Source organism: Papaver somniferum, chromosome 3 (genome assembly GCF_003573695.1).
Source record: "Papaver somniferum cultivar HN1 chromosome 3, ASM357369v1, whole genome shotgun sequence".
In the NCBI taxonomy this organism is placed as follows: domain Eukaryota; kingdom Viridiplantae; phylum Streptophyta; class Magnoliopsida; order Ranunculales; family Papaveraceae; genus Papaver; species Papaver somniferum.
This window is the reverse complement of record NC_039360.1, coordinates 229,418,653-229,444,655: the sequence shown is the minus strand read 5'-3', so window position 1 is coordinate 229,444,655 and position 26,003 is coordinate 229,418,653. Positions and strand designations below refer to the sequence as shown.

Below are 26,003 nucleotides of genomic sequence, written 5' to 3'. Positions count from 1 at the left end.
GAAGCTGGTCTAGAAACAATCTAAGTGGAGCCATCATGCTTTTTGTTTGCTAGAAATCTTTAGGTTTGTTTTGGTGGAGTCGAGTCGGCCTTGTTTGTGATTGTGTAGAATTCCCTTGCAATTAAGAATGTCGAACTGGTATGATAGAAGACAATACAATGAGTATCGACCTGAATTTGAATATGGACATCATCAGTTTTATGACCATGGTGGGAATAGTAGTTGGGAACGCCAACCTTTTCAAGGTTATGGTTCATACCATAGTGAGCCCAATTACTATCCACACACGAATTGGTCTTACGAGCAAGAAAATCAGGAATATTATAGTACTAGTGATGCGTTTTTGGAAAATTACTTAAAAACTAGTCCTGATTATGACATTTCTAAACATGTTCAATCTCTAGAAGAAACCTACCAACAAATTCGAAGGGAGTATGAACGTGCAGTTAGTTCAAGAGAAGAGAGTACACAACGGTCTAAGATATTCAATGAGACTTGTGAAAGTATAAGTGTTACACTCAGTGAAATTCAAGCACGTTTAGAGGCAGAAAATGAACAGTTAGCTAATGCTGCTCGAAATAATCTAAATTTCCAAAATAGTGCTTCCAATTTTACCCTTGATGTAAATAGTGAATATTTGCCTAATTTAGAGGACGAGGTTAGAATAAAAGACACTACTTATTTAGATAAGGTTCAATCATTTTCGTACTATGATGATGAGGATAGCAGTAATGAAGAATCTGAAATATGTAGGCATAGTGATCAGGAGTCTAGTAATCCAATTAAGTTGTATAATGATTATATTATTTCTAGTTGAAATCCAAATAATTTTTATGATTATTCACCTATTCAAATGGACGAGGATTTGATTAGGGATACCACCGTTTTAGACGACGTAGTATTTCCTGTTTACGAAGCCGATAGTGGTTTAGAGGAACGGGTTCATTTCGAAAATACTGTTTTAGAGTCTAGCGAATTAGAAACAATAGTCTTGGAAGAAGAAGATAGACCCGTAGATATGAGTAAAGATGCACTACCTGATAATAACTTAGAAGAATCTCTTGAATATTTTAAGGACTCTGAAGATACGGAAATTCAAGAAATAATTAGAGGTCTATCTAGAGACACTGAAAACTCTAAGTTTGGGGGTGATTATCACTTCCCTAGTGCCTTAACTTTAACTCTCAGAAAGTCCCCACACTTAGGACTTGATATCTCTGCCTCGACCATTTTACAAGATTATCTTCATACACGTTTTCCCGAACCTAATGGTGTCCAAAAAGGAGTTCAGTCGTTAGAAACCCATCCTCTGGTTGATGTGGTTTGCCCAGGCTATGATCCCCAGATTGACTTTGTTTTCCCACCAAATAGTTTTCTTCCAACTGTGGGAACGTTTATATTCCAAATGTGTCGAATATTAAGTTGTGAGACTAGACCTAAATGCTTTAGGAAATTAGAACCGACACATTTGCTTAAGAATGACCACTATTCTCACTGTGGTCAATTTTGTAAGTCATATCTGATTGACTTAGAGGATCCTCAGTTATTTAGGTTATTATTGTGCGCTTCTAACATCATATTGAGTTTTTCCAGACTCTAGGACCTAATAATTTGGATCCAACCTATGAGGAAATGCATCCGAGGAAAATATTTTATTTAGACCCTTTCATAGACCCTGAACCTGAACCACAATTAGATATAAATATCTTAATCAGGAAACTAGATAAGGGCATGTTATTCTTGTTCACTTTCTTGGGTTATGGTAGTTTCCTTTGGTCAGCTCTTTTTCGTTTGAAGACCCACAGTTATTTCGACTGTTACTTTATGGTTCGAGTTGACTAATCCTTTCCTAAGTCTGGCTGAAGACTTTAAACTTAGCACTTCTTGGGAGGTAACCCAATCTCATGCAACACGATAATATCTTTCCTTAACTCTTTCGCTTCAAATGATAACAGTTTCTCCTTGTTCATGCTTTTAGTTTCATCTTTAGAACATTGAGGACAATGTTAGATTTAAGTTTGGGGGTATGGGAGAAACTTTTTAGTTGCATAATAAATAAACTCCAGAGCCTAGAAATTTACGCCTATTAAGGATAACACTAACCAATCTAAGTGGATGGAAACATTTTTGTTTTAGGAGTTGAGGAACCAATCTGACTAGATGGAAACATCTATAGAGTCTATTCATAAAAGCACAGAGCTCAGGTGTTAGAAATAACATGATAGTTTCGCCATATCTTGTCGAGTCCTTTTCACTTTCTTTTTTTAGTTTTCTTTTATTTCAAGTGATTTGGTGGGGCACACGATTCAAGTTGTTACCTTTGCTAGGGTGAAATAGAGTGACTGAGTTACCCAAAAAAAAAAAAAAAAAAAAAAAAAAAGAGAAAAAGACCGGACCAGTTAGACCAATCGGAATAAGTATTAACACTTGGATAGAAATATGCGTGTGTTCTCCCTGTTTCCATCGCCTAAGCAAGCGTGGAATGCAGGACCCGTGGGAACTATCGTGTAATCTGCTGACAAGAAGCATGCGCTTGGATCCAAAAGATCTATTCATGCCGTTAAGTTAAAAAAAAATAAAAAAAATGGTTATTGTTATGTGTAGTCAACTGCTGGTTCCCTTGTATTTGCCAGTTTGTTGATCTAGATTTAAGTTATTGACCACTGGTTCCCTTGTATATGCCAGTGGTTAATATTAGTCAGACCGGTATCTCAGTCATTTAGGTTAGGTTCACCTTGGCAGAGGCCTTCAGACAGATATGGGAAACACCGTTCACTTTTCAACCATCTACATTTTCTTTTTCCATCTTCTTAATCTTTTCATGTGATTAGTCTGACTCCGAGTATGATGTCCATCGTGAAACTATCTTAGTAGAGCTCTGCACTTATATGAATTTTAGTATGCTTGAGTGCAAACTCGTATACAGCAATTGGAATTTCGCGTCAGGGTACTTCCTCCTGTAATTAATAAGTATGCCAACCAAGGAGGTTCTTTAGTGCTTTCCAAGGTTCTGCGTAGATAGCTAGGGTCTGGAGTATTGGTTTTTGTGGGTACACCTCTGATAAACCCACCCGAGATTAACTCGGTCACTTTTCAAGAATAACTTTGCTCGAGGACTAGCAGATAATAAGTTTGGGGGTATTTGATAGACACATTTTTGTGTCTAATTTGTCCTCAATGTCAGTATTGTTGGAACTCTATTTTTGTACTAATATTGTGTTTTTATGTATTTTTAGGAAATAAACATTTTTGGAAAATTTGGCTCGAAAAGTTGATTTTGGCACCCGGAGAACAAGTGTTATTCGGACTCTCGCTTTTGGATAAGGGGTAACCTAATTACTAAGGGGCACCACCAGACACCTTCTTCTCAAATTCAAATAAACTTTTTGGCGGGAAAATTGGTTCATCAACTGGCAGAATTTCAATCGACAAAATGAAGGTGTTGTGGTGCGATTCAATGACTCAAACTTGGTAGGAAGATGTGATATAGCTTAAGGAACACATTTTGGGCATCGAAATCGATCGGAATTGGCTGTAAAATTCGTGATGATTCACACACCCAAAACAGAGCACGTGTACTGTAACACGAGCAAAATTGAAGTTCTTGTGTGCATGGAGGAGTTCTACTAGCGTTGAAAGAGTGTTGAGACGTGGAGAAGGCTAACTAGAGCGTGCAGGATCAAATCTAACGTGTGTAGAAGCCAAAAATGGAAATTATTGTTAAATATGGGCAGCAAAGAATAATCGAATTAAATAGAAAATATACGCAATCAATGGTCGGATTTCTTGCTCCAAAACACTATAAATACAAGTATCGGTCATTGGGAAGAGTCTGTCGAGAGTTTGGGGAGGTTTGGAGGCGAGCAGAGAGGCGCAGGAGGAGTTGCAGAGAAGTTACCTGCTGCTGCTGCTGCCATTAACACGCCTGAAAACACGAAGAACGGACTCGCAGCAGCAGTCGTTCATCAACAGTGAAATCGACTGTCGCATGGGGGTCGTAGTTCTTCAACGACAACAGCACCTCATCTCTGTCGTTGATTCTGGACGCCTTCTGTGGGTCGCAGAGTTCTGTTTTAATCAATTTCTTGTATTTCTCTTCATTGTAAACACTTTTGAGCATCAATGAAATATTTTGAGAGCATTTTTACTATGATGAGTTAAACCCCAACACTGGGGCGACGGAGGAGGCCGAGCTTCATAAATGGGTAATTTTATTAATTCTTTTAAGACTTTTGCATTAAAAATTAAGTGAAATATGATTTGATTAAATTGGGTGTTATTTGATTAGATGGGTCATGCTTAGCTTAGGTGATTTGATGTTCCATGCTTAACATTTACAACCAATGTTTTGAGAATCGACTTTGGCAAAATAAGAGTCCATATATGTTTTGAGCTATTATTGTTGAGAATAAATCATTAAGCCTTATGTTATGAAGATTGGCCGAATCATTAGTCCCAGTAACTCTCTACCAATTTGTCAATATTTGTATATATATTTATTTTCTAAAAAATTATCCTTCACAAGTCCGAGAGTTTGAACCTCATTACTACAACCACGAAAAATCTCTAAACATGAAGCCCTTTTTAGATCCTTTTCATACAGGTGATGTTGAGGAGGTCCCTCTGGAGGACCCTGTTTACCTTGATTGACCATCGAGGCGATTTTGTATGTTGTATGTTTTTGGCTACACTTCACCCAGGTACTATTTTCCGACTTCTCTCTTTACTATTTCCTCATGTTACTTATATTTTTGGTATTGTTCTTTAATTAGAAACATTGAGGACAATGTTAGATTTAAGTTTGGGGGTGGGGTAGAACTTTTTGTTACCTTTTCGTTGCAATAAATAAACTCTAGAGCCTAGAAATTTATCCCTATTAAGGATGACACTAACCAATCTAAGTGGATGGAAGCATTTTGGTTGTAGGAGTTGAGGAACCAATCTGACTAGATGGCAATATCTAAAGAGTCTATTCATAAAAGTACAGAGCTCAGGTGTTAGAAATAACATGATAGTTTCACCATATCTCGTTGAGTCCTTTTCACTTCTGTTTTTATTTTGTTTTGTTTTTAAACTATGTTTCTCTAAGTGATTAGGTGGGGCTCACGATTCAAGCTGTTACTAATGCTAGGGTGAATTAGAGTGATTGAGATACAAAAAAAAAAAAAAAAGAGAAACAGAGACCAGACCATCAGACCAACTGGAATAAATTCAATAAAGTCGACCACTGTAACCCTTGTATATGCCAGTGTGTTGACCTAGAGTTAGGATTATCAATCACTGGTTCCCTTGTATATGCCAGTGTGTTGATATTAGTCAGACTAGTATCTCAGTCCATTAGGATAGGTTCCTTTTGGCGGAGGCCTTCAGACAGATATGAGAAACACCGTTCACCTAGTAAACATCAAAACCATCTATGTTTTTCTATATCCATCTTCTTGATCTATCCATGTGATTAGTTTTGACTCCGAATATTGATGTCCATAGTGCGACTATCTGAGTAGAGCTCTGTCACTTCATATGAATTTTAGTATGCTTGAGTGCGAACTCGTGTACAACAATTGGAATTTCGCATCAGGGTACTTCCTCCTGTAGTCAATAAGTATGCCAACCAAGGAGATTCTTTAGTGCCTTCCAAGGTTCTGTGTAGATAGCTAGGGTCTGGACTATAAAGATTTTGTGGGTATACCTCTGGTAAGCCCTCCGGAGACAACACTCCGCCACTAGGGACACCTAGGGGTTTAAAGGCTTATTGCATACGCTAAATGCAATCGACGATGCCTGCGACAGTGAGTTGGGATTTTATTTCTATTTTATTTTTGCTCGAGGACTAGCAAAAAATAGGTTTGGGGTATTTGATAGACACATTTTTGTGTCCGATTTGTCTCGATTCTATACATTGTTAAGGATTATTTTTGTACTTATTATGGGGTTTTATTTATTTGTAGGTATTTTTGGTCAATAAACAATTTTGGAAAAAATTGGCTCGAAAAGGTGTCGGAAAGCACCCGGAGGACACTTGCTATTCGGACCCCCGATTTGGATAAGGGGCACCCCCAGGACACCCCTTAAGGAAGCTGCTAAAGGAACCCCTACTCTGGATAGGGGGCACCCCCTTTCTTCACAAATTCACATTTCAAATTTGGCGGGAAATTCTATTATTACCTGCGTGAATTTGGGAGCAGCAGTTGGACGTGAAATAACGAGATTCAATGGCTGATTTTTGTTGGGCTGGACTTCCTAGAGCATAACAGGGTTGGTATAGGTGATTGGATCGAATGAGTTGGGTTAGATCGACCATGAGAAGGAAAGAGAGGTGTTGTGGTCACGGGTTGCTGTTGGAATAGTTTTTTCGACAATTCAGGGAGATTAAAGGTTAGAAAAGCTTCCCCAACATTCGTAGTTATCTAATAAAGAGTTTGGAAGTATTGGGAGAGGTCAAATACGCGTGAAGAGAGTTTGGCAGGAAGAAAACTCTGAAACATGCTGTGGAGATAAACCAAGATTTTTAGGGAGATTTAATCGAGATGTGGGTTATAAAAGGAGAGGGGATAAGTCATATAAGGGGTAGGAAACCTTAGGAGAAGTTTAGAACACCACAGAGCTCCAGAGATCGAGTTGCAGGAAAATACAATATTCTGCTGCTGCTGCTGAAGAGGAAGAACACGAAGAACATTGACGCACAAGAAACTGTCGTAGAAAACTATCGTTGTTTCACAGCAGAACCTATGTGTCGTTCATCACAACGGTTGCATTAGGTCTTTAGCTACTATTTCGCCCTGTAACAGTGATTCTGCAACACCAATACACTGTTGCAAACAGTCTGTGTTATTACTTTTCACTCTTTTAATCATCTTTTGAGCAACAAACACATATTTTGAGACCATGATTAATATGAGGAGCTAAACCCCATTGCTGAGGCGATAGAGGAAGCTATTTTTCCAACAAAAAGTGGTATATTCTATTTTATCTTTTTATTTGCAATAATTATATGATTATTTTCCTTGAACTATTATTGAATATGATTTTTATTTGAGTGATTGTGATTTATTTTGATGGCGTATGCTTAGTTTTAAGACTTTTGATGCTTCATACTTGGTATTTACGATTATTACTTTTGAAAATCTACTTGTTGCAATATTTTAGAATCAAATTAAACGAGAAAATTGCATAAATATAAGTATTGGTTTAATCACTTTGAACTTGGAAAATAGTGGAATCTTAGCCTCAGTGTTTCTTTTAATATTGATATCATCTTTGATTGAGTTTGCTATAATTTTTAGCGAGTTTTCTATTTTAATATTAGAATTTAAGTCTAATTAATATCCTTCACAAGTCTGGGAATCGAAACACTTTTATCACTATCTACAAATCACATTAGAAGGTTATGGTTCTGCTAAGGGTGCTTAGGCAGACGCTTGAAGGATACTGTGGTAGTTTCATTTGTTGATCGAATAGTTATGGATGTCATCCCTCATAGGGTACGGTGCACAAGTTGGAGTTAGTGTCTTAAATGGAGCAGTGGAGCAAGGTAGGATGAGATGGAGCAATGCTTATATGGAGAAATCCTGAAGGGGAAACAAAAGCTTAAGTGCATATAATGACTGTTGCTGAGGGTGAGATATGATTTTGGTCCTACCCGTCCTAGTCATACCAAGTGGCTCTACTTTCTAGGATTAGTATGAGAGAGAGAGATTGCTTTCCGTTGTACTATGTACCTTCTTATATAAACTTTCCCAAAATCCCTTCCTTTTATGACATCATGCCACATGTCCTAAACTTCCCTATTTACCACTAATGCCATTCCTTCTCTAATACAATCTCTTTATTTTCCCTTAATCCATTCCTATCCTTTCTTTCCATGGAAATTTCTTTGGTGGACTTGGGATTTAGTCCCCAAGTCCATGTTGGATTTTCCTCCTCTTTATGGGATTCCTAGCCTTACTAAGGGGTAATAATTTTCATGTATCAACAACTGTAACTAAGTTCGATTGGTAGCATACGGAAAATGATCATGTATGGTCTGATTGAGTTGGCATGCAATGCACCTGGAATGGTGCCAATCAATATGGAGTTTTAAACATGAAGGAGTGGTGGTGTATCTCAAGATGTTGCATAACGGGTGATCATATAACGATAGTTGATGAGATGGTCTGGAATTTTTCACAGTGGTGGAGATTTGTACAATCACCGACAGGTTACATTGTTACGTCTTGAGTTAGTGACATTCAAGTTCGGTTTTCTGTTTTCTGGTGGATGTTCCACAGAAAAATTTGGGTGTACTACATATTCGATTTGATTCCTATTGAGGATATGTAGGAAACCAATAATGATGCAATTGATTTTTAGAAGATGGAGGGATAACATGTTGATCGTATCATGCATAAATGCATGACCCGATATGGAGAATTGTAGATATTATGGGTATTTAAGTTTGGACATAAGTCAAACTCGTTTTGTCAATTAGTTTGGGTTTCGCATAACCCAAATTTGTCAGTGAGTAGTCTTTGGGTTTATCACAAATTTAGCAGGTCAAAAGTTTATGGAAAATTTATGTTTACTTATTCCTAAAGTCTGGGAAATTAATAACCAATTTCGGAAACCCTAAACTTGTAGGATAATTAATGTGACTTATGTAAAAGGAGGTCTAGGCTATGAGTTTTAGATGAGGTTCCCAAGGAAATTATTATTAGAGATGTGAGAAATTCATCCCACCTTTGTGGTGGATATGAGAGACTATTAATGGTGGAATATTAGTACATCATTATGGTGCTTACGGAATACTTATCGATGTTGGAAGATATGTCGTTATGGAGTATTCATATGGAGATGTTGGTAAGACATCTTGTGGAGGAGAAGATCATCTTGGTGGTGCCGGATTAGATTATTGGTGTTGAGATGAAGGCGTTAACATTAATCTATGTCAACGTGTGTAGAGAAGATCGTCTCGTTGTGGTTGATAATATGGTAAACATTATCTCGTATTGGTGAATACACTATTTTGGATTTATAGGGCGTTTGTGGGAGTTCTTGTGTTCGTTCACATTGTGGTGAATCTATTAATTGATTATTCAATTTCTTGTGTAATTCTTAATTGGTGGTTCTGTATTAAAGAAAGCGGTCATAGCCGTTTGGTGGATGTAGAAAATATACGCACATTGTGTATATTGTTGAACCACGTTAAATTTGTGAGTACTTTACTTACTGTTGATTTTGTTTATGACTTGCATCTGTGTGGCTTTCTTTCTCTTCTTCTTATCCTAGATCCTAGTGAGGTTCATGGAGAAATCCGAGAGATCAAGTGTTTCTTGTTAGCTAATATGTTTCCGCAAGGTTACCACGTAGTTAGCTCCGAACCCAGACAATTGGTAAGATACTATTTAGTATCCGGAAGGTCCAATTACCCAAACAATCAATACACCCATGGAATAGGCATAGCAGAACGACGTAAATACTAGTGTCATTTACATTTATGCACTTATATTTTCGAACATTAGCTGTGATATTGCATTTATAGTACTCCAATCGACCTATCTTTATTTTTCCGTTGCAAATTCTGATTTTGGACGTAAGTTCCAGCTCATGATCTTTAGTGTTTACATGACCTCATATGCCATATTTATAAATAACCCAGTAAATTCTGTTGCAGATGTCACCTTCTTCCTAATCAGGGAATGCTTTAGGTAGCTAGGACAATGTCTGTAACATCTTTAATAAGCTTCGTTGTGACATATATTTGAAAGACGACTTATGCTGGTATATATAAGAGAGTGAACATATATATTACTGTGACCATTGGAATTTTTGCTAAGCAACGTTGAATAAAACATATTTTTACAATCCATTTGCGGGTATTTATTTGGTCGCTGGAACTTTATTTCTCATTCTTTTTGTTGTGTGATACTTCGTCTTGTTCGCGTTGGATATAAGATTTGAAGAGAGAAGTTTTAGGTTTTCTGGTTGGCAGAAAATTTCGAAGACAATGGATTTGCTTTCATCAAGTATGTGAGGATTTGATGTTATAGCTTCTAAAAATGAAGAGTTTGGGTACAAAGTAAAGTAAAGCGTACTTCTAAAGGAATGGGATTATATCATTTGATATGCATTCGAAAGTTGAGACAAATAATCTGAAAATCACCCAAGTTCTTTTTTGTCAATAATGAAAGTTGATCCAAGAAACCCGATTCAACAACCAAAGTTGACACAAATATTCTCACATTCAATGTAGAATGCCTACATTTTATCACAAACAAAAATATGATTCATATTATAAGTGATTCGCCAAACTCAGCATTCACCCTTATAATGTTCTATATTCGTCAAAACATAAACATAAAACCATACAACTACCGAGCTAAAATTAAAGAATTATTAACATGATTTTTGATTGATGAGTAGATCCAAGAAACAAAAACATAAAAAAAACATAAAAATCAAATCAAAAATTAAAAATGTACCTATTTGTGAGATGAATCACGATCTCGAGTTCAAATTATTTCAAAATTAACCAATCAATCTAACATAATAAACACGAATTCAAGCTTCACACAAAAATCATGATCCCTGCAAAACTGAAAACAAATTTTGAAGATACAAAATATGAACCGAACATCCAAATATCATACATCTCTCTGAATCTTCAGTTACAAATCAACATTACAAATTTGTTTCAGAAAAACAGATCCGACCGATTATGTTGATTAATACATATGAATAAAAAAAGACAAAGATATCTTTGATGTTGTTTTTGAATATAGATGAAGAAGAAGAACGTGGAGAAGATTCACGACTTGAAAACCCTAGATATACAGATTTTTTTTTTCAAATTCTTTATTCACGATCTGAGCTCTCTGCAGCTCAAAACTCTTTCTCTCCCCCTTTCAGTTTTTGTTTTCATTAATGACTGTATTTTTATTTAGATATATTACTATATGTGGGGGTATATTTGGAAGAAGCAAAAAACGCTAATGGACCCCTCATGGGCATATAGATGGATAAGGATATATTTATCGTGTGATGAGGATATTGTTAAACCTATCAAAACAAGGGATATTTATTCAATTACCACAAAATAGTATTGTAGTCTGACCATGTATTCTTCACCATCAAAAATGCATATCAACTGTTTGACAAAAGTTCCAGGAAAAACATGGATAAAAGTCCTTCTTGCTTGCATATTCTAAGGAAAGTTCCTATATGGGTGTGGCAAAACAAAAAGTTTTCCATTTTTGCACCCACCATGGAACTGGAAAACTGGAAAACCAGCATGTTTCCAATTAGCCAGGCTAGGTCAAGTTTCTACCGAGCGGTCGAGTCTCGACCATTTGGTCAAGTCTACACCTTTAGGTGTTTACTACACCGCTAGTGGTTCTTATAAGACCGGCCGGTTTAGTTTACACCGATGAGTAGAATCTGATCCAACGTCCATAAATCTCCCCCTATAAATACCACATTCCTCTACCATTTTAACTCGCACCTTCTTTCTATTTTCTTTGATTTTCCAATGGCTCAAACCATGACTATGGCTCAATTCATAGAAGAGCAACATGCGGCCGAAAATCTAAGAGTTGCACTTCGACCTAGTGTGCAAAAGGAATTAAGAAGAGAAAATAGTTGGAGAGTTGCACAACAACGCAATTTTAGCACGTTAGAAGATGAATGCATCTGCAGGAATTATGTTTTCTACAGTAATCATCCAATCCATGATGGAGCATTAAGGCTTATTCCATTTTGGGAACGTGTTTTAATGAAATTTTAAGAAGAAACAACGAACCTCAACAATCGCAATTCAATGGTGTTGGGTGCTCGGTTCTCCATAATTTCCAAGAATGTTAACAAGTATATTGGTATGATAAAGGAAGAGGCTCGAAACATGAGAAGTGGTGAAACCCTGCTGGAGATTGATCAAAGATGTCGTGCAAAGTGGCTCCGTGACAACAGAGAAGTTCTGATATGCAAGTTGTTATGAAATCTTAAAAGTGTTGCCCCAATTTAATCTAGCTTATCAATTCTAAGTTCTCAATTTTAAGTTATGTAGAAAACTTGAAATGAAGATTATTATTTATCAAACAAAAGTGCAATTACATTAACGATTTAAACAAACCACGATTCATATTAACGACTAAACAAAACTCTCAAACTGACGATTACCACCAAAGACATAATCCCCTAAGCCTGTTGAATCTTGTGAAAACTCATTATTTGGACTCTGAGATGGTGGTTGAGTAGCATCAGGTGATTCATAACCTTGAAATGGTACCAGAACCATTGGAGTTGCTTGAAATCGGTGAAATTAATGCTGAACTTTTTGGGGTATAAATTACAGATTGCCTAAATGCATCTAAATTGACGTGTCTACCACCAGGAGTAAGTACTAGACCTTGAGGAATGAAACCAAGAGGAGACTGGAAATCCGTCTCCAAGTTTGTTGTTGTTGGTGGTAGCTAAGTCTCTTCCACCATAGTTTCTTCCATCAGAGTGTGATGACGACTTCTACGACCTCCACAACTTTCACTTGCACGATTTCCACTTGCATGACTTCCACTTGCACAATTTCTTGTATTTCTCTCACTGGGCATTTGAGAACTTGACCCTAACGGAGTCTCGGGAAATTCATAACTCATACTCTCCCTGAAAGCCTGCATCTGACTCAAGTGAAAATTGCGGAATTGATTGGTAAAAAGCGCAAAATTGTTCAACTCGGTCTGATACTCTTCTTTTGTTGCCACCACATTATCCTATATATAGCTTAGCTTCATACCTTCACTAGTAAGTGGAACTGTAACAACATATCCACTTGGTGATGAAGTCTGGACTTCCCAAGATAATGGAGGCATATGTGACGACCCCATTTGACTGCTAGGGTACGTAAATTGTTCGCCCTTCGGTGGTGTGGGTTAGGATGGAAGATCTATAAGTAGAAAATTGCCAATTGCTGGAAAGTCAACACTACCTATGTTTTGTGGATGGACAACAATATTTAGCACGCATACCTTTTGGAACCAACTGTAGTAATCATAGTCATTTTCTGGTACTTGGATAAAATCATCATCTTCTTCCCTAGGTTGTCCATTATTTATCAACTTTATCCAATCATCATGTGAAATAATTGAAGTTGGATAAGGGTTGATTGATTTTACCTTTCTTCCTTGTAGTTGAAACAGATTTCTTTCTCCATAATACCGAATGCCCTGACCACTAACTGTACTGTAAAACACAAGTCGCTTAAGGATTAACTGAAGCATGGCTTGTGCCACTGGTTCATTTAACTCATCAATTATTGTATACGGCGTTGGCGTACTGTTGATACTAGTTCTGCACACTTGTTGCATCCTTTACATAACAGCAACATTTTGACCATCGTTAATCTGACCAATCCAGTTATCAACTTTGTACTTGTACACGACTGGAAAAATTAATCGTTTATCGTGAAGATCAGGTTCGCTGACCGTAAAGTAAGTATACCATCAATACTGAAAAATAATATTGACGAAAATTGATGTCTTAGTACATTCACCACTGAAAAATAAAATTGATAATAAATCTAATAAATAGTTCTTACCTCCAGTACGACCCAAAATGCATTTAAGCTATTTGTCTTCTTAATTGAGCAATCACCGAGACATATGTATAACTCAGCTAAAATTGCAGAACCCCAATCATAATTTGGCGCTTTACTTAAATCTTCTAAATATTCCAGAAAACCAATTAATGACACTGTGCTAGCATTGGGAAAAAAACTAGGCCTAACATCCATAATACAAAAATCCGTTCAAGCTAGGGATAATCTTAAGCTCTGTTTATCCCCTTGGCATGGTAACGGCTCAAAAAAGCCTTCAACTCAGACACTCTTAATCCATATGAGTGTAAGTCTCTGGATTCTGGCTTTCCTCCAGTATCATTTGAGTACAAGGGGAGTAATTGTTTCGATCTTCCTTCTGATATCCACTTTAATTGGTTAAATTGTACTATTTCACCATCACTTTTTATTCCAGTCAACATATACAAATCTTACGGTATGAAGCCTAAAAACAACATGGTCATAAAACTAAAATTTGTATGAGGAACTAAAATTTGTATCAAACTAAAAAATTGAATCTCTAAAAATTAAATTTGTTTCTGAACTAAAAATTAAACTATTGAATGGAAGAAATAGAACTTACCACACTCGAAATCCTTGAAAAATAACGTATTTGCAGTGTTCCACCAACGTTCAAAAATAACTCGCACAATTTGAGTCATGTGGTTTTTGCCTTTCATGAAATATAAACGCGGCCAAGGATATCTTCTCAAGGATTCTCGAACAGGTTCGGGGAGTAACTCATAAATTTCACTTAGCTCAGACCACCCACCTATTAATTTAGGTAACAAAACTCGCTCGGGATGGTTACATAAATGCATAGATGTTACACCAGATCCAACTAGTTGCCTAACATTAGCGAACTCGTGCTCTTTATCCTGAACCCATACGATATCACTGCCTGCAACAGATTTTCCTTTTTCTTTCTTGTTTCTTTTCCTTTGTCTATCTTTTTTGGAACTACTCATTTTTTAAAAATCACTCTGGTCTTCTCTCTAGAGAAGGGAAGAAAGAAATTTTTTTTTGTGAATGAAAACTGAAGAGAATAGGGATATTTATAGGCGGTAGAGCACTGACCATGGACAGTCGAGATTAAACCGCTAACGGTGTAATCTAGACCTGGCGGTCGCTAGTACACCTCTAGCAGTGTAGTCTCGACTGCTAAGTAGAGACTCGATCACTTATCCTTTTCCCCCGTAGTGGCCCGTCTAGTTTGCCAGGCCACCTGACATGGAAAATGAGTGGGTTATCCACCCCCATAGGAACCGGCCTAACATTCTTATTTTCTAACATTTTGACATAACATTAATCTGGTATCAAATTTCGTCATTTCTAATACTACCGATACTATGTCCACTGTGACAAAATTCATATATATTGTCTTCATTTTTACGATTAAACTTGAATGATTATACTATTATAAACTAAATACGGATGAAAATTAGTTTCATCCCACATATTCCGACAAAAAATAGATTTTATCTAGGATGTATCTAGTTTAATCCTGTATCTAAGATGTAATTCATCCTAGTATAAACACCGTGAAATCATATGTATCACTGATTAAACCTGGATGAAACTGCCGCTATTTTAAACATGGGTGGAAACAAATTCAACAAAACCCAAAATAGGATGAAATCAGTTTCATCTTAGTTATTTTCAAATAAATTTTCTTATCTTAGCTTAAGCCAAGATGCAACTAGTTTCAAAATAGCAGTTTTTGTTCGAAAATAAACTCTCACATTTATTATCAATATTTGGTCTTGTTTGTAGATCTACTCAAACCCTTTCCAAAAATCTAAGTTTCACTAGAAACCGACTTATATCTTAGAAGTTATGTTTTTTTGTTATTGAATTTAAATTTAAATATAGAAAGTGAAGGACATAAGTGCATACAGATTAGAAGTCCACGTCAGCTAGAATAACTCCCTAAGTCTTATGGAACAGTGCAGTACCGTGAAATATTCCACTCGACGCTGAACCAAACAACGAAAAGTTGATTTTTTCTGCGTGTCCATTCAAGGAAGCTATTTCGCTACTAGTTGGCATTCGAGATATATCTGGAGAGAGAAGTAGAAAAGAAAAATAGACAACTAAGGGTGAGCATGGGCCGGTATGGACCGGTTTTCACCTTATCCGCATCCAATCCAATACACTACGGATTTCAAATTTGGCATCCGCATCCAATCCAACATCCAACGGATTCACATCCAACGGATGCACGGATGGACGGATTGGATACGGATAGTCCAATGGACTTGTTATAGTTAAAATTTATAATAAGGAAATAAATCCAACATAAGTAACTTCTTATAGAACCTACATGTCCTATATATGTATATAAATATATAAGTGTCATGGATAATACCCCAAGCAAACTCGTGCCATGGATAATACCCCAAGCAAACTCATTAAAAATTCCTAATTTATCTATAGTATTTTCTAAAATTATATAAATGCCCTTTATTTAACGGATATGGATGTCCAATGGATTTTCAAGGTTGCATCCGGACCCAATCCGTCATCCGTTGGATTTCAAAAATTTCATCCACGTCCAACCCATTAGTGAACGGTTCAGGCATCCACCCGCAAAATACGGTCGGTTCCGGTTAAATCCACGGATTATGGGTCAAATGTTCGCCTAAGACAATGTTACTTGTCTAATTTAGAAGCCAAATCTAGCCCATAAGACTTAGCCTTAGTGTCCATTTACCCAGCCATAAGTTTTACTTGTCTTTTTGAACCAAACTTGAGTATTCTTGAGCATTTGACCCATTTGCCCTCCAAAACGCACCAATTTATTCAAGTTTCGAAACCAACATAGTTTTATTGCATAAGAAACTTTTCGATCATTTGGGAACCACTGACTTACATTCAAATTTGGAAACTGCCGTAACTTCAAAACAAGTTTTTTATAAAAGTAGAAATTGCTGAAAACAAAATCCCTTAGATTTAGGAGTACCTAACTATCTAGTCTTCTATCCATATATAAATCGAGGTATTCTCACACTCATTCTCAAACTCAATCATAAGTAAGCAACTAAATTTCACTAGTGTAATGCGCCAATATTCTTCCTTCCAGCTCCTTTAATTTTTTTATCCACAGAAATCACAGCAAAAAATTTGAAGAATTATGGGGAGAAAGAAGATTGATATAGAAAATATTGAGAATACAAACCAGAGAATGGTAACTTTTTCGAAAAGAAGAAGCGGCCCCGAGAGTAAAGCTGCTAAACTTCGCAAGTTACGTGCAAATAATGTTGTCTGTTTAATCGTATTCTCTCCTGCTGGAAAGGCTTACACCTTCAGTAATTCTCGTATAGGTGTATGCAATATGGTTGAACGGTTCCTCGAAGAACAAACGAAAGATAAGAACAAGAAAATAAGAATGTTCACAGAAGTAAATATTCTACGCAATGCAGAAGCAAAGCTGGTGTTGGGACTGGGAGTGACGGCTTTTGGTGGGATAATATAGAGATTGTAGAACTTGATTCTGTGGAAAAGTTAAAGTACGTCAGAGAACCTTTGGAAAATTTGAAACAAAATCTGTCTGCAAGAAAAGAGAAACTTACAGCAGCAGGATCGTCGCCATTGTCAGCGTCGTCTTCAACAGTTGAAAACTCAATCATAAAAAAATGTATTGTGAAAGACACTGCAACAACCTATGTTGTACACGGCTGCGCCTAGGCGCCAAAATGGCCTTACTTTTCACTTGGCGCCACGCAGTGGCCATTTTAAAAAGGGGCACCCCAGCGGCACCTTTATGGCCTCCCGGGCCAAGGCGCCAGTTAGTTGTCTGGGCGCCCGAAATGGTCTCTTTCTATAAAAATTGAAATAAAATCATTTCCAATTAATATTATAACTTATATTAGTAAACTTTCTAACCCTATCCTAATTAGGATTGTATATGTATGCATGTATATCACCATTAATAGATTCAATTCATTTATTTCTCTATTATACCTAAATTTTTGCATATCCTTGACAACTAATAGTACTACATAATACCATTAATAGAGTATCTCATTTATTTTCGATAATTAATTTCACATGATATTCTTATAATTCATGGTAAATATTTATGTGATTATTATAGCAATACGCCGCGGCGAAGCCTCGCTGCGGCTCCGGATTTTACCCCCTACGCCGTGCTGTGCCTTACGTCTTGAACAACATAGGCAACAACTATTACAGAAAAGCATGAGGCTGAGAGGACTTGTTCGAAAGATCATCCTAATCTTGATCTAAGTCTTAATCTTGGGTGGCAGTTTGATGGTGATGCAGGGCATACTACAATTCCAGAAGATTCCGCTTAGAGGTTTGGCTTCCATGGTTTCCTAGTTTCAGTCTTTCTTATTTTTAGGATTCTTTTAGATTTCCTTTTAGTTTTCTGTTTCCTAGTTTAGTTATTCTTCAAGCCTATATAAAGGCTAGATTAAGTCTTGTAAGATCCATCTATTACTCAATCAAATTATTAAACACAAAACTTATCTTTCTCTTCTTACATGAATTCTCTTCTCTTCTTGCTTATAGCAATCTAGTATTGCTTTCTTTTACCTTGTTCCACATTAGTTGGTATCAACCGCTTAGTTTTAGGTTTTTATCCTATAACTTGATCCTTTACATCGCTTCCGCAACACCTTTCAGTCCTTTTTTCTTTAGTTCCTTTTCGTATACAAAAAAAAAAAAATATGACTGCTCAACCAGTTACTCTAGCAGCAATCGAAGCTCTCATCAAGTCTCATACCGAGATTTTGGCAAAAAACATTACTGAAGCTCTTGAGAAGTCCATGGAGGACAAATTAAGGTTAAGAGATACCAAGCTTGAAACCATGCAGAATCAACTTTTGAAGGTTGCAAAACATATAAATCTAGATTTGGATATGCCTGAGCTTGTAGACTTAGAAGGAAAAACTAAAGAAGATATACTTCAGTTTTTACAGAATGATGAAGTACCAGAAGATGTATTGCGTACTTTAAACATTAAGAAACCATATGAAGGTTTCATAGGTCATTCAAAGAAGAAGATGGTTTCTCCTGCACTTGACAGTGATGATGAAGATGAACGTGAGAACGATCTAGAGAAGAATTGGATTGAAGAACGACGTTTAAAAACTGGTCACAACCCTTACAGTTCTTTACCAGAATATAAACTAAAAGCTGATATTCCCAACTTCTCTGGAAATTTTCGTATTGAAGAACTAACTGATTGGTTCTTTGAGGTAGAAGATTTTTTCGAATTCATGGAAGTCCCTGAAGATTATAAGGTTAAACTTGTGACATACAAACTCAAAGGAGGAGCTGCAGCTTGGTGGAATAAGATCTGTGATGATCGTAGAAACGCTAACAAACCGAAAATACGTACTTGGAAACGTATGAAAACTTTGATCAGGGATAAGTTCTTACCTAGAGACTTTATGCAGAAACTTTTCATCAAATTACAAAACATTCAGCAGGGGTCACGAACTGTTGAAGAATATGTGTCAGATTTTTATAATTTGGTCGCACGAAATCAACTCAAAGAATCTGAAGAACAGTTAGTTGCAAGATTCATTGAGGGACTGAATAGATTAATACAAAATGGTATGAATCATTCAGTTTTTACTATGGTCGAAGCTGTGCAGCAAGCTATTAAAATAGAAAATCGTCTTATTCGTTCTTCTAGGATTTATCCATCCAGACAAGGGCGTTATCAAAATACTTACAGGGGTACCAATTCATCTCAAAAATTTTCTCCAGATACTGTTTTGAATATTCCCAGGCCTCCTTATGATGATGTTATCCATTCACATCGACAACCTAGCCATATTGTGCCTTATACTCCATCTCTGGCTACACCTATCTTAGCCAATTCAGTTGATCTTCAGCCGGGTCAGCAGTCTCACACTCTGCAACCAACTCCTCCTACTACAGGGAATCGGTTTCATAACAGGCAACAACAATTTCCACCGCAACAGCGAGCTAATAATGCTTATACAAAATTTCGTGGAGATAAGTGCAATAAATGTCAGCAATCGGGGCACACTTCTAGTGATTGTCGGAAATTCAATGCTTTGATTGGTGAACCTCAGTTCATTAATGAAGTCACTGGTGCGCTTAATGAGCTCGAAGATGAAGACTCACCTGGTGATGACGACGAGTTTATTGGGATGATTCGTCCATTATTTCTTACTCAACAATGCAAGTCTCAGAGACACAGTATTTTTAAATCAAGATGTTATATTGGGGGTAGAATCTGCAAGATGATAATTGATAGTGGCGGTGTGGATAATATTGCTGATCACGTAGTTAAGAAGCTTGAACTACCAGTAACTTCTCATCCAGAACCTTACACTGTGGGATGGGTTAATACCTCTAGCACACAGAATATTACTCTTCAGTGTTATGTGTCATTCTCTTTTTAGGGTTATGAAGACACAGTTCTATGTGATGTCATTAATATGACGGCAACCCATCTTCTTCTTGGCAGACCTTGGCAATACGATATTCAAGCGGTTCACAATGGATTCGAGAATACTTACACTTTTTTTCATGAGTGGAAAACAGCATTCAAGACACGTGAAGGTTTATATGAATGGCTGGTCATGCCATTTGGGTTATCTAATGCACCTAGTACTTTTATGCGACTTATGAATCAGGTTCTCCAACCCTTTCTCAGTAAATTTGTTATTGTCTATTTTGATGACATACTAATTTTTAGTCGCAGTGAGCCAGAACACCTCCAACATCTTTCACAAGTGTTTCAAGTTTTTGCTGACAACTCTTTATATGTTAATTTGAAGAAGTGTACCTTCATGGCTTCTTCAGTAACATTTTTGGGATATGTGATTTCTACTGATGGTATTCATGTCGATCCTTCTAATGTTCAATCAATTGAAGATTGACCAGTTCCTACTTCTATTCGTGATTTTCGTAGTTTTCATGGTTTGGCTTCTTTCTATCGAAGATTTGTGAAGAACTTTAGCTCTATTTCTGCACATTTGACTGACTGTCTCAAGAAGGAGAAGTTTGAGTGGACGGAAGCAATGGATAAAAGCTTTATTCTTCTTAAATAAAAGCTTTGTACGGCACCAATTCTTGCACTTCCGAATTTCAACAAGCCTTTTGAAATAGATTGTGATGCATCTGTTGTTGGTATTGGTGCAGTATTATCACAAGAGGGTCATCCAATTGCATATTACAGTGAGAAGAATTCATATGCACAAAAGAAATGGTCTACATATGAAATAAAGTTATTGGCTCTTGTTCAATCTCTTAAGCAGTGGCATACTTATCTTATACATAGGGAATTTGTTGTCAACCCTGACAACCATGCTTTGAAGTTTTTGAATACTTCTGCTAAAGTTAACAGAATGCATGATCGATGGCTTTCCACACTCAACAAATACACTTTCTCCGTGAGACATAAAAGTGGCAAATTGAATCAAGTTGCTGATGCCTTAGTAGAAGAAGTCATCTATTAACTACAATTCGTAATGAGAGTTATGCATTTGACTATATCAAAGACATTTATCCAGAAGATGAAGATTTTGGCAAACTATGGGATCAATGCAGTTCTCAAACTCATGGGGTTGATGATTTTCTTATACAAAAAGGTTTTCTTTATAAAGGGAATCGATTATGTATTCCTCAAGGGTCTTTAAGTTTACATCTTATGCGAGAATTACATGGCAGTGGTCTTGGTGGTCATTTTGGGAGAGATAAAACCATTGCCCTGATTGAAAAAGATATTTCTGGCCATCTTTGAAACGTGATGTACAAAAGTTCGTACAAAAATGCATGGTCTGTCAGAGAGAAAATGGTACAATTCAAAATACCGGGTTGTATACTCCTTTACCAGTTCCTGATGCACCTTGGGTTGATATAAGTATGGATTTTATACTTGGTTTACCTCGTACTGCTAGAGGTAATGATTCTGTTATGGTCGTAGTTGATCGTTACTCTAAAATGGCTCACTTCGTGGCTTGTAAGAAATCAACTGACGCTTCTAATGTTGCTTCTTTGTTCTTTAAAGAAGTAGTAAGATTGCATGGGGTTCCAAAGTCTATAACTTCTGAAAGAGATACCAAATTTTTGAGTTATTTCTGGAAAGGTTTGTGGATGCGCTTAGGCACAGTTCTACAATTCAGCACAACTTCACATCCGCAAACTGATGGACAGACTGAGGTTGTTAATAGATCACTTGGGAATTTGATTAGAGCTAAGTGCCTGGATAATAGTAAGCAGTGGGATGTGTTATTGCCACATATGGAATTCGCTTTCAACACTTCTTTGAATCGTTCTACTGGGAAAACTCCATTTGAGATTGTGTACTCTAAAGTACCTAATTATACTCTTGATTTGGTAGCCCTACCCACCACACAGAGTACAAACACTGCAACCGACTCTTTTGTAGAAAAAGCAACTGAATTACATAATGAAGTAAAATCTAAACTGGAGAAGTCCAATTCTAAATATAAAGAGGATGCTGATAAACACAAGAGGTTTAAAACCTTCAAGGAAGGGGAGCTCGTGATGATACATGTAAGAAAAGAGAGATTTCCACTGGGTACTTATAACAAAACCAAGATGAAGAAATATGGTCCTTTCAAGGTTTTAAAGAAGATCAATGATAATGCTTATGTTATTGATCTACCAAATGATTGGAATATCTCCAACACATTTAATGTTCAAGATATTTTTACGTTTCATGGTGACAATGAACTTCTGGTTTGTTTGGACAACTCGAGGAAGAGTTTTACTATAGAAGGGGGGACTAATGCAGGGCATACTACAATTCCAGAAGATTCTGCTTAGAGGTTTGGCTTCCATGGTTTCCTAGTTTCAGTCTTTTAGTTTTCTGTTTCCTAGTTTAGTTATTCTTCAAGCCTATATAAAGGCTAGATTAAGTCTTGTTGTTGTAGTTTTGAAAGTGGTAGTAAAAGTTCGTTGCTCGGACTTGTAAATATTTAAAAATAAAAATATGTACACAATATTTGTCACAATGGGCGAGAGGTACTGGGACTAATGATTCGGCCAATTTTCATAACATAGGGCTCAATGATTTATTCTTAACAATAATCGCTCAAAACATAAATTATATGGACTCTTATTTTGCCAAAGTAGATTGGGGGTAAAATCTGCAAGATGATAATTGATAGTGGCAGTGTGGATAATTATATTGTTGATCACGTAGTTAAGAAGCTTGAACTACCAGTAAATTCTCATCCAGAACCTTACACTGTAGGATGGGTTAATGCCTCTAGCACACAGAAGATTACTCTTCAGTGTTATGTGTCATTCTCTTTTGAGGGTTATGAAGACACAGTTCTATGTGATGTCATTAATATGACGGCAACCCATCTTCTTCTTGGCAGACCTTGGCAATGCGATCTTCACGCGGTTCACAATGGATTCGAGAATACTTACACTTTTGTTCATAATGGGAAAACCAAGGTTCTTAGTCCATCCAATTCCACTTCAAACTCTTGTGCGCAGACTGATGCTGTCGTAGCCACTGTTATTCGTTATTTGCACCCACAACATTCTTTACATTCCCATGAAGATTCTAATCCTATGATTGAGTTGCCTGCAAAGGTGAAGCCCTTATTATTTCAATATAATGTTTTATTTCCAGATGAACTACCAACTGCATTACCTCCTTTACGGAATATTCAACACTGCATCGATTTTATTCCTGGAGCCTCTTTACCAAACCAAGCACACTATCGCTTGAGTCCTGCTGAGCATGAGATATTACAAGGACAGGTAAATGATTTGCTTACAAAGGGTTTGATACGACCTAGCAACAGTCCTTGTGCAAGTCCTGTCTTCTTGGTTAGTAAAAAAGACAATGGATGGAGGATGTGTATCGATTGTAGAGCATTAAATCGCATCACCATTCCTTATAGATTTCCGATCCCGCGTATTGATGATATGATTGATTTACTGTTGGGCTCCATTATTTTTACTAAGTTTGATTTACGCAGTGGTTACCACCAAATACGCATTCGAGGTGGAGATGAGTGGAAAACAGCATTCAAGACACGTGAAGGTTTATATGAATGGCTGGTCATGCCATTTGGGTTATCTAATGCACCTAGTACTTTTATGCGACTTATGAATCAGGTTCTCCAACCCTTTCTCAGTAAATTTGTTATTGTCTATTTTGATGACATACTAATTTTTAGTCGCAGTGAGCCAGAACACCTCCAACATCTTTCACAAGTGTTTCAAGTTCTTGCTGACAACTCTTTATATGTTGGGGTGAAGAAGTGTACCTTCATGGCTTCTTCAGTAACAAAAAGGTTTTCTTTATAAAGGAAATCGATTATGTATTCCTCAAGGGTCTTTACGTTTACATCTTATGCGAGAATTACATGGCAGTGGTCTTGGTGGTCATTTTGGGAGAGATAAAACCATTGCCCTGATTGAAGAAAGATATTTCTGGCCATCTTTGAAACGCGATGTACAAAAGTTCGTACAAAAATGCATGGTATGTCGGAGAGCAAAGGGTACAATTCAAAATACCGGGTTGTATACTCCTTTACCAGTTCCTGATGCACCTTGGGTTGATATAAGTATGGATTTTATACTTGGTTTACCTCGTACTCCTAGAGGTAATGATTCTGTTATGGTCGTAGTTGATCGTTACTATAAAATGGCTCACTTCGTGGCTTCTAAGAAATCAACTGACGCTTCTAATATTGCTTTTTTGTTCTTTAAAGAAGTAGTAAGATTGCATGGGGTTCCAAAGTCTATCACTTCTGACAGAGATACCAAATTTTTGAGTCATTTCTGGAAAAGTTTATGGATGCGCTTAGGCACAGTTCTACAATTCAGCACAACTTCACATCCGCAAACTGATGGACAGACTGAGGTTGTTAATAGATCACTTGGGAATTTGATTAGAGCTAAGTGCCTGGATAATAGTAAGCAGTGGGATGTGTTATTGCCACATATGGAATTCGCTTTCAACACTTCTGTGAATCGTTGTAATGGGAAAACTCCATTTGAGATTGTGTACTCTAAAGTACCTAATCATACTCTTGATTTGGTATCCTTACCCACCACACAGAGTACAAACACTGCAGCCGACTCTTTTGTAGACAAAGCAACTGAATTACATAATGAAGTAAAATCTAAACTGGAGAAGTCCAATTCTAAATATAAAGAGGATGCTGATAAACACAAGAGGTTTAAAACCTTCAAGGAAGGGGAGCTCGTGATGATACATGTAAGAAAAGAGAGATTTCCACTGGGTACTTATAACAAAACCAAGATGAAGAAATATGGTCCTTTCAAGGTTTTAAAGAAGATCAATGATAATGCTTATGTTATTGATCTACCAAATGATTGGAATATCTCCAACACATTTAATGTTCAAGACATTTTTATGTTTCATGGTGACAATGAACTTCTGGTTTTTTTGGACAACTCGAGGACGAGCTTTACTCTAGAAGGGGGGACTGATGCAGGGCATACTACAATTCCAGAAGATTCCGCTTAGAGGTTTGGCTTCCATGGTTTCCTAGTTTCAGTCTTTTAGTTTTCTGTTTCCTAGTTTAGTTATTCTTCAAGCCTATATAAAGGCTAGATTAAGTCTTGTTGTTGTAGTTTTGAAAGTGGTAGTAAAAGTTCGTTGCTCGGACTTGTAAAGATTTAAAAATAAAAATATGTACACAATATTTGTCACAATGGGCGAGAGGTACTGGGACTAATGATTCGGCCAATTTTCATAACATAGGGCTCAATGATTTATTCTCAACAATAATCGCTCAAAACATAAATTATATGGACTCTTATTTTGCCAAAGTAGATTTTCAAAACATTGATTGTAAGTCCTAAGCATGATGTATCAAAACACCTAAGCCAAGCATACATCATCAAATTAAATAACAACCAATTAATTCAAATCATATTTCAATTTTAAATTAATGCAAAAGTCTTAAAAAGAATTAATGAAATTACCCCAAGTATGAAGTTTGGCCTCCTCCGTCGTCCCAGTGTTGGGTTTTAGCTCATCATAGTAAAAATGCTCTCAAAATAATTATTTATTGCTCAAAAAGTGGTTTACAAATGATGAAAAGGTGTAAAAAATTGAACAGAAAAATCGCAACAGAAATAACTGTTGCAAAGGCGCTGTTCAGCTGTTACAAGAAGAACGATAAATGATAACTGTTGTTGTACGACGAACTACGACCCACGATTGTGCGTCTTAGACACTGTTGATAAACGACTGCTTCTGCGAGTCCGTTCTTCGTGTTCTTCATCTTCATCAATGGCAGCAGCAGCAGCAGAGAGAAATCATGGTTCTCGATTCTGCAGCGTTCCTTCTCTCCTCCCAACTCTCGACCCTTTTCTCCTTGACCTCAGTGAGCTATTTATACCCAACAGCATCGATATCTTCCATCATAACTCCATATAATCTTATCTTCAATTCTTT

The 26,003-nt window shown here is 36.8% G+C and overlaps 1 protein-coding gene across 1 annotated transcript; it reads left to right on the top strand.

Annotated features, from left to right (window-relative positions):
- The first annotated feature begins 16,712 nt into the window (after positions 1–16,712).
- Positions 16,713–17,054, top strand: LOC113360811 (MADS-box protein FLOWERING LOCUS C-like). Its single transcript, XM_026604269.1, has one exon. The coding sequence runs from the start codon at positions 16,713–16,715 to the stop codon at positions 17,052–17,054; it is 342 nt and encodes a 113-aa protein (XP_026460054.1).
- Positions 17,055–26,003: the final 8,949 nt, after the last annotated feature.

Bases quoted from the DNA above. Each gene is read 5' to 3' on its own strand.
- LOC113360811 (XM_026604269.1), top strand. From the start codon at position 16,713: ATGGGGAGAAAGAAGATTGATATAGAAAATATTGAGAATACAAACCAG.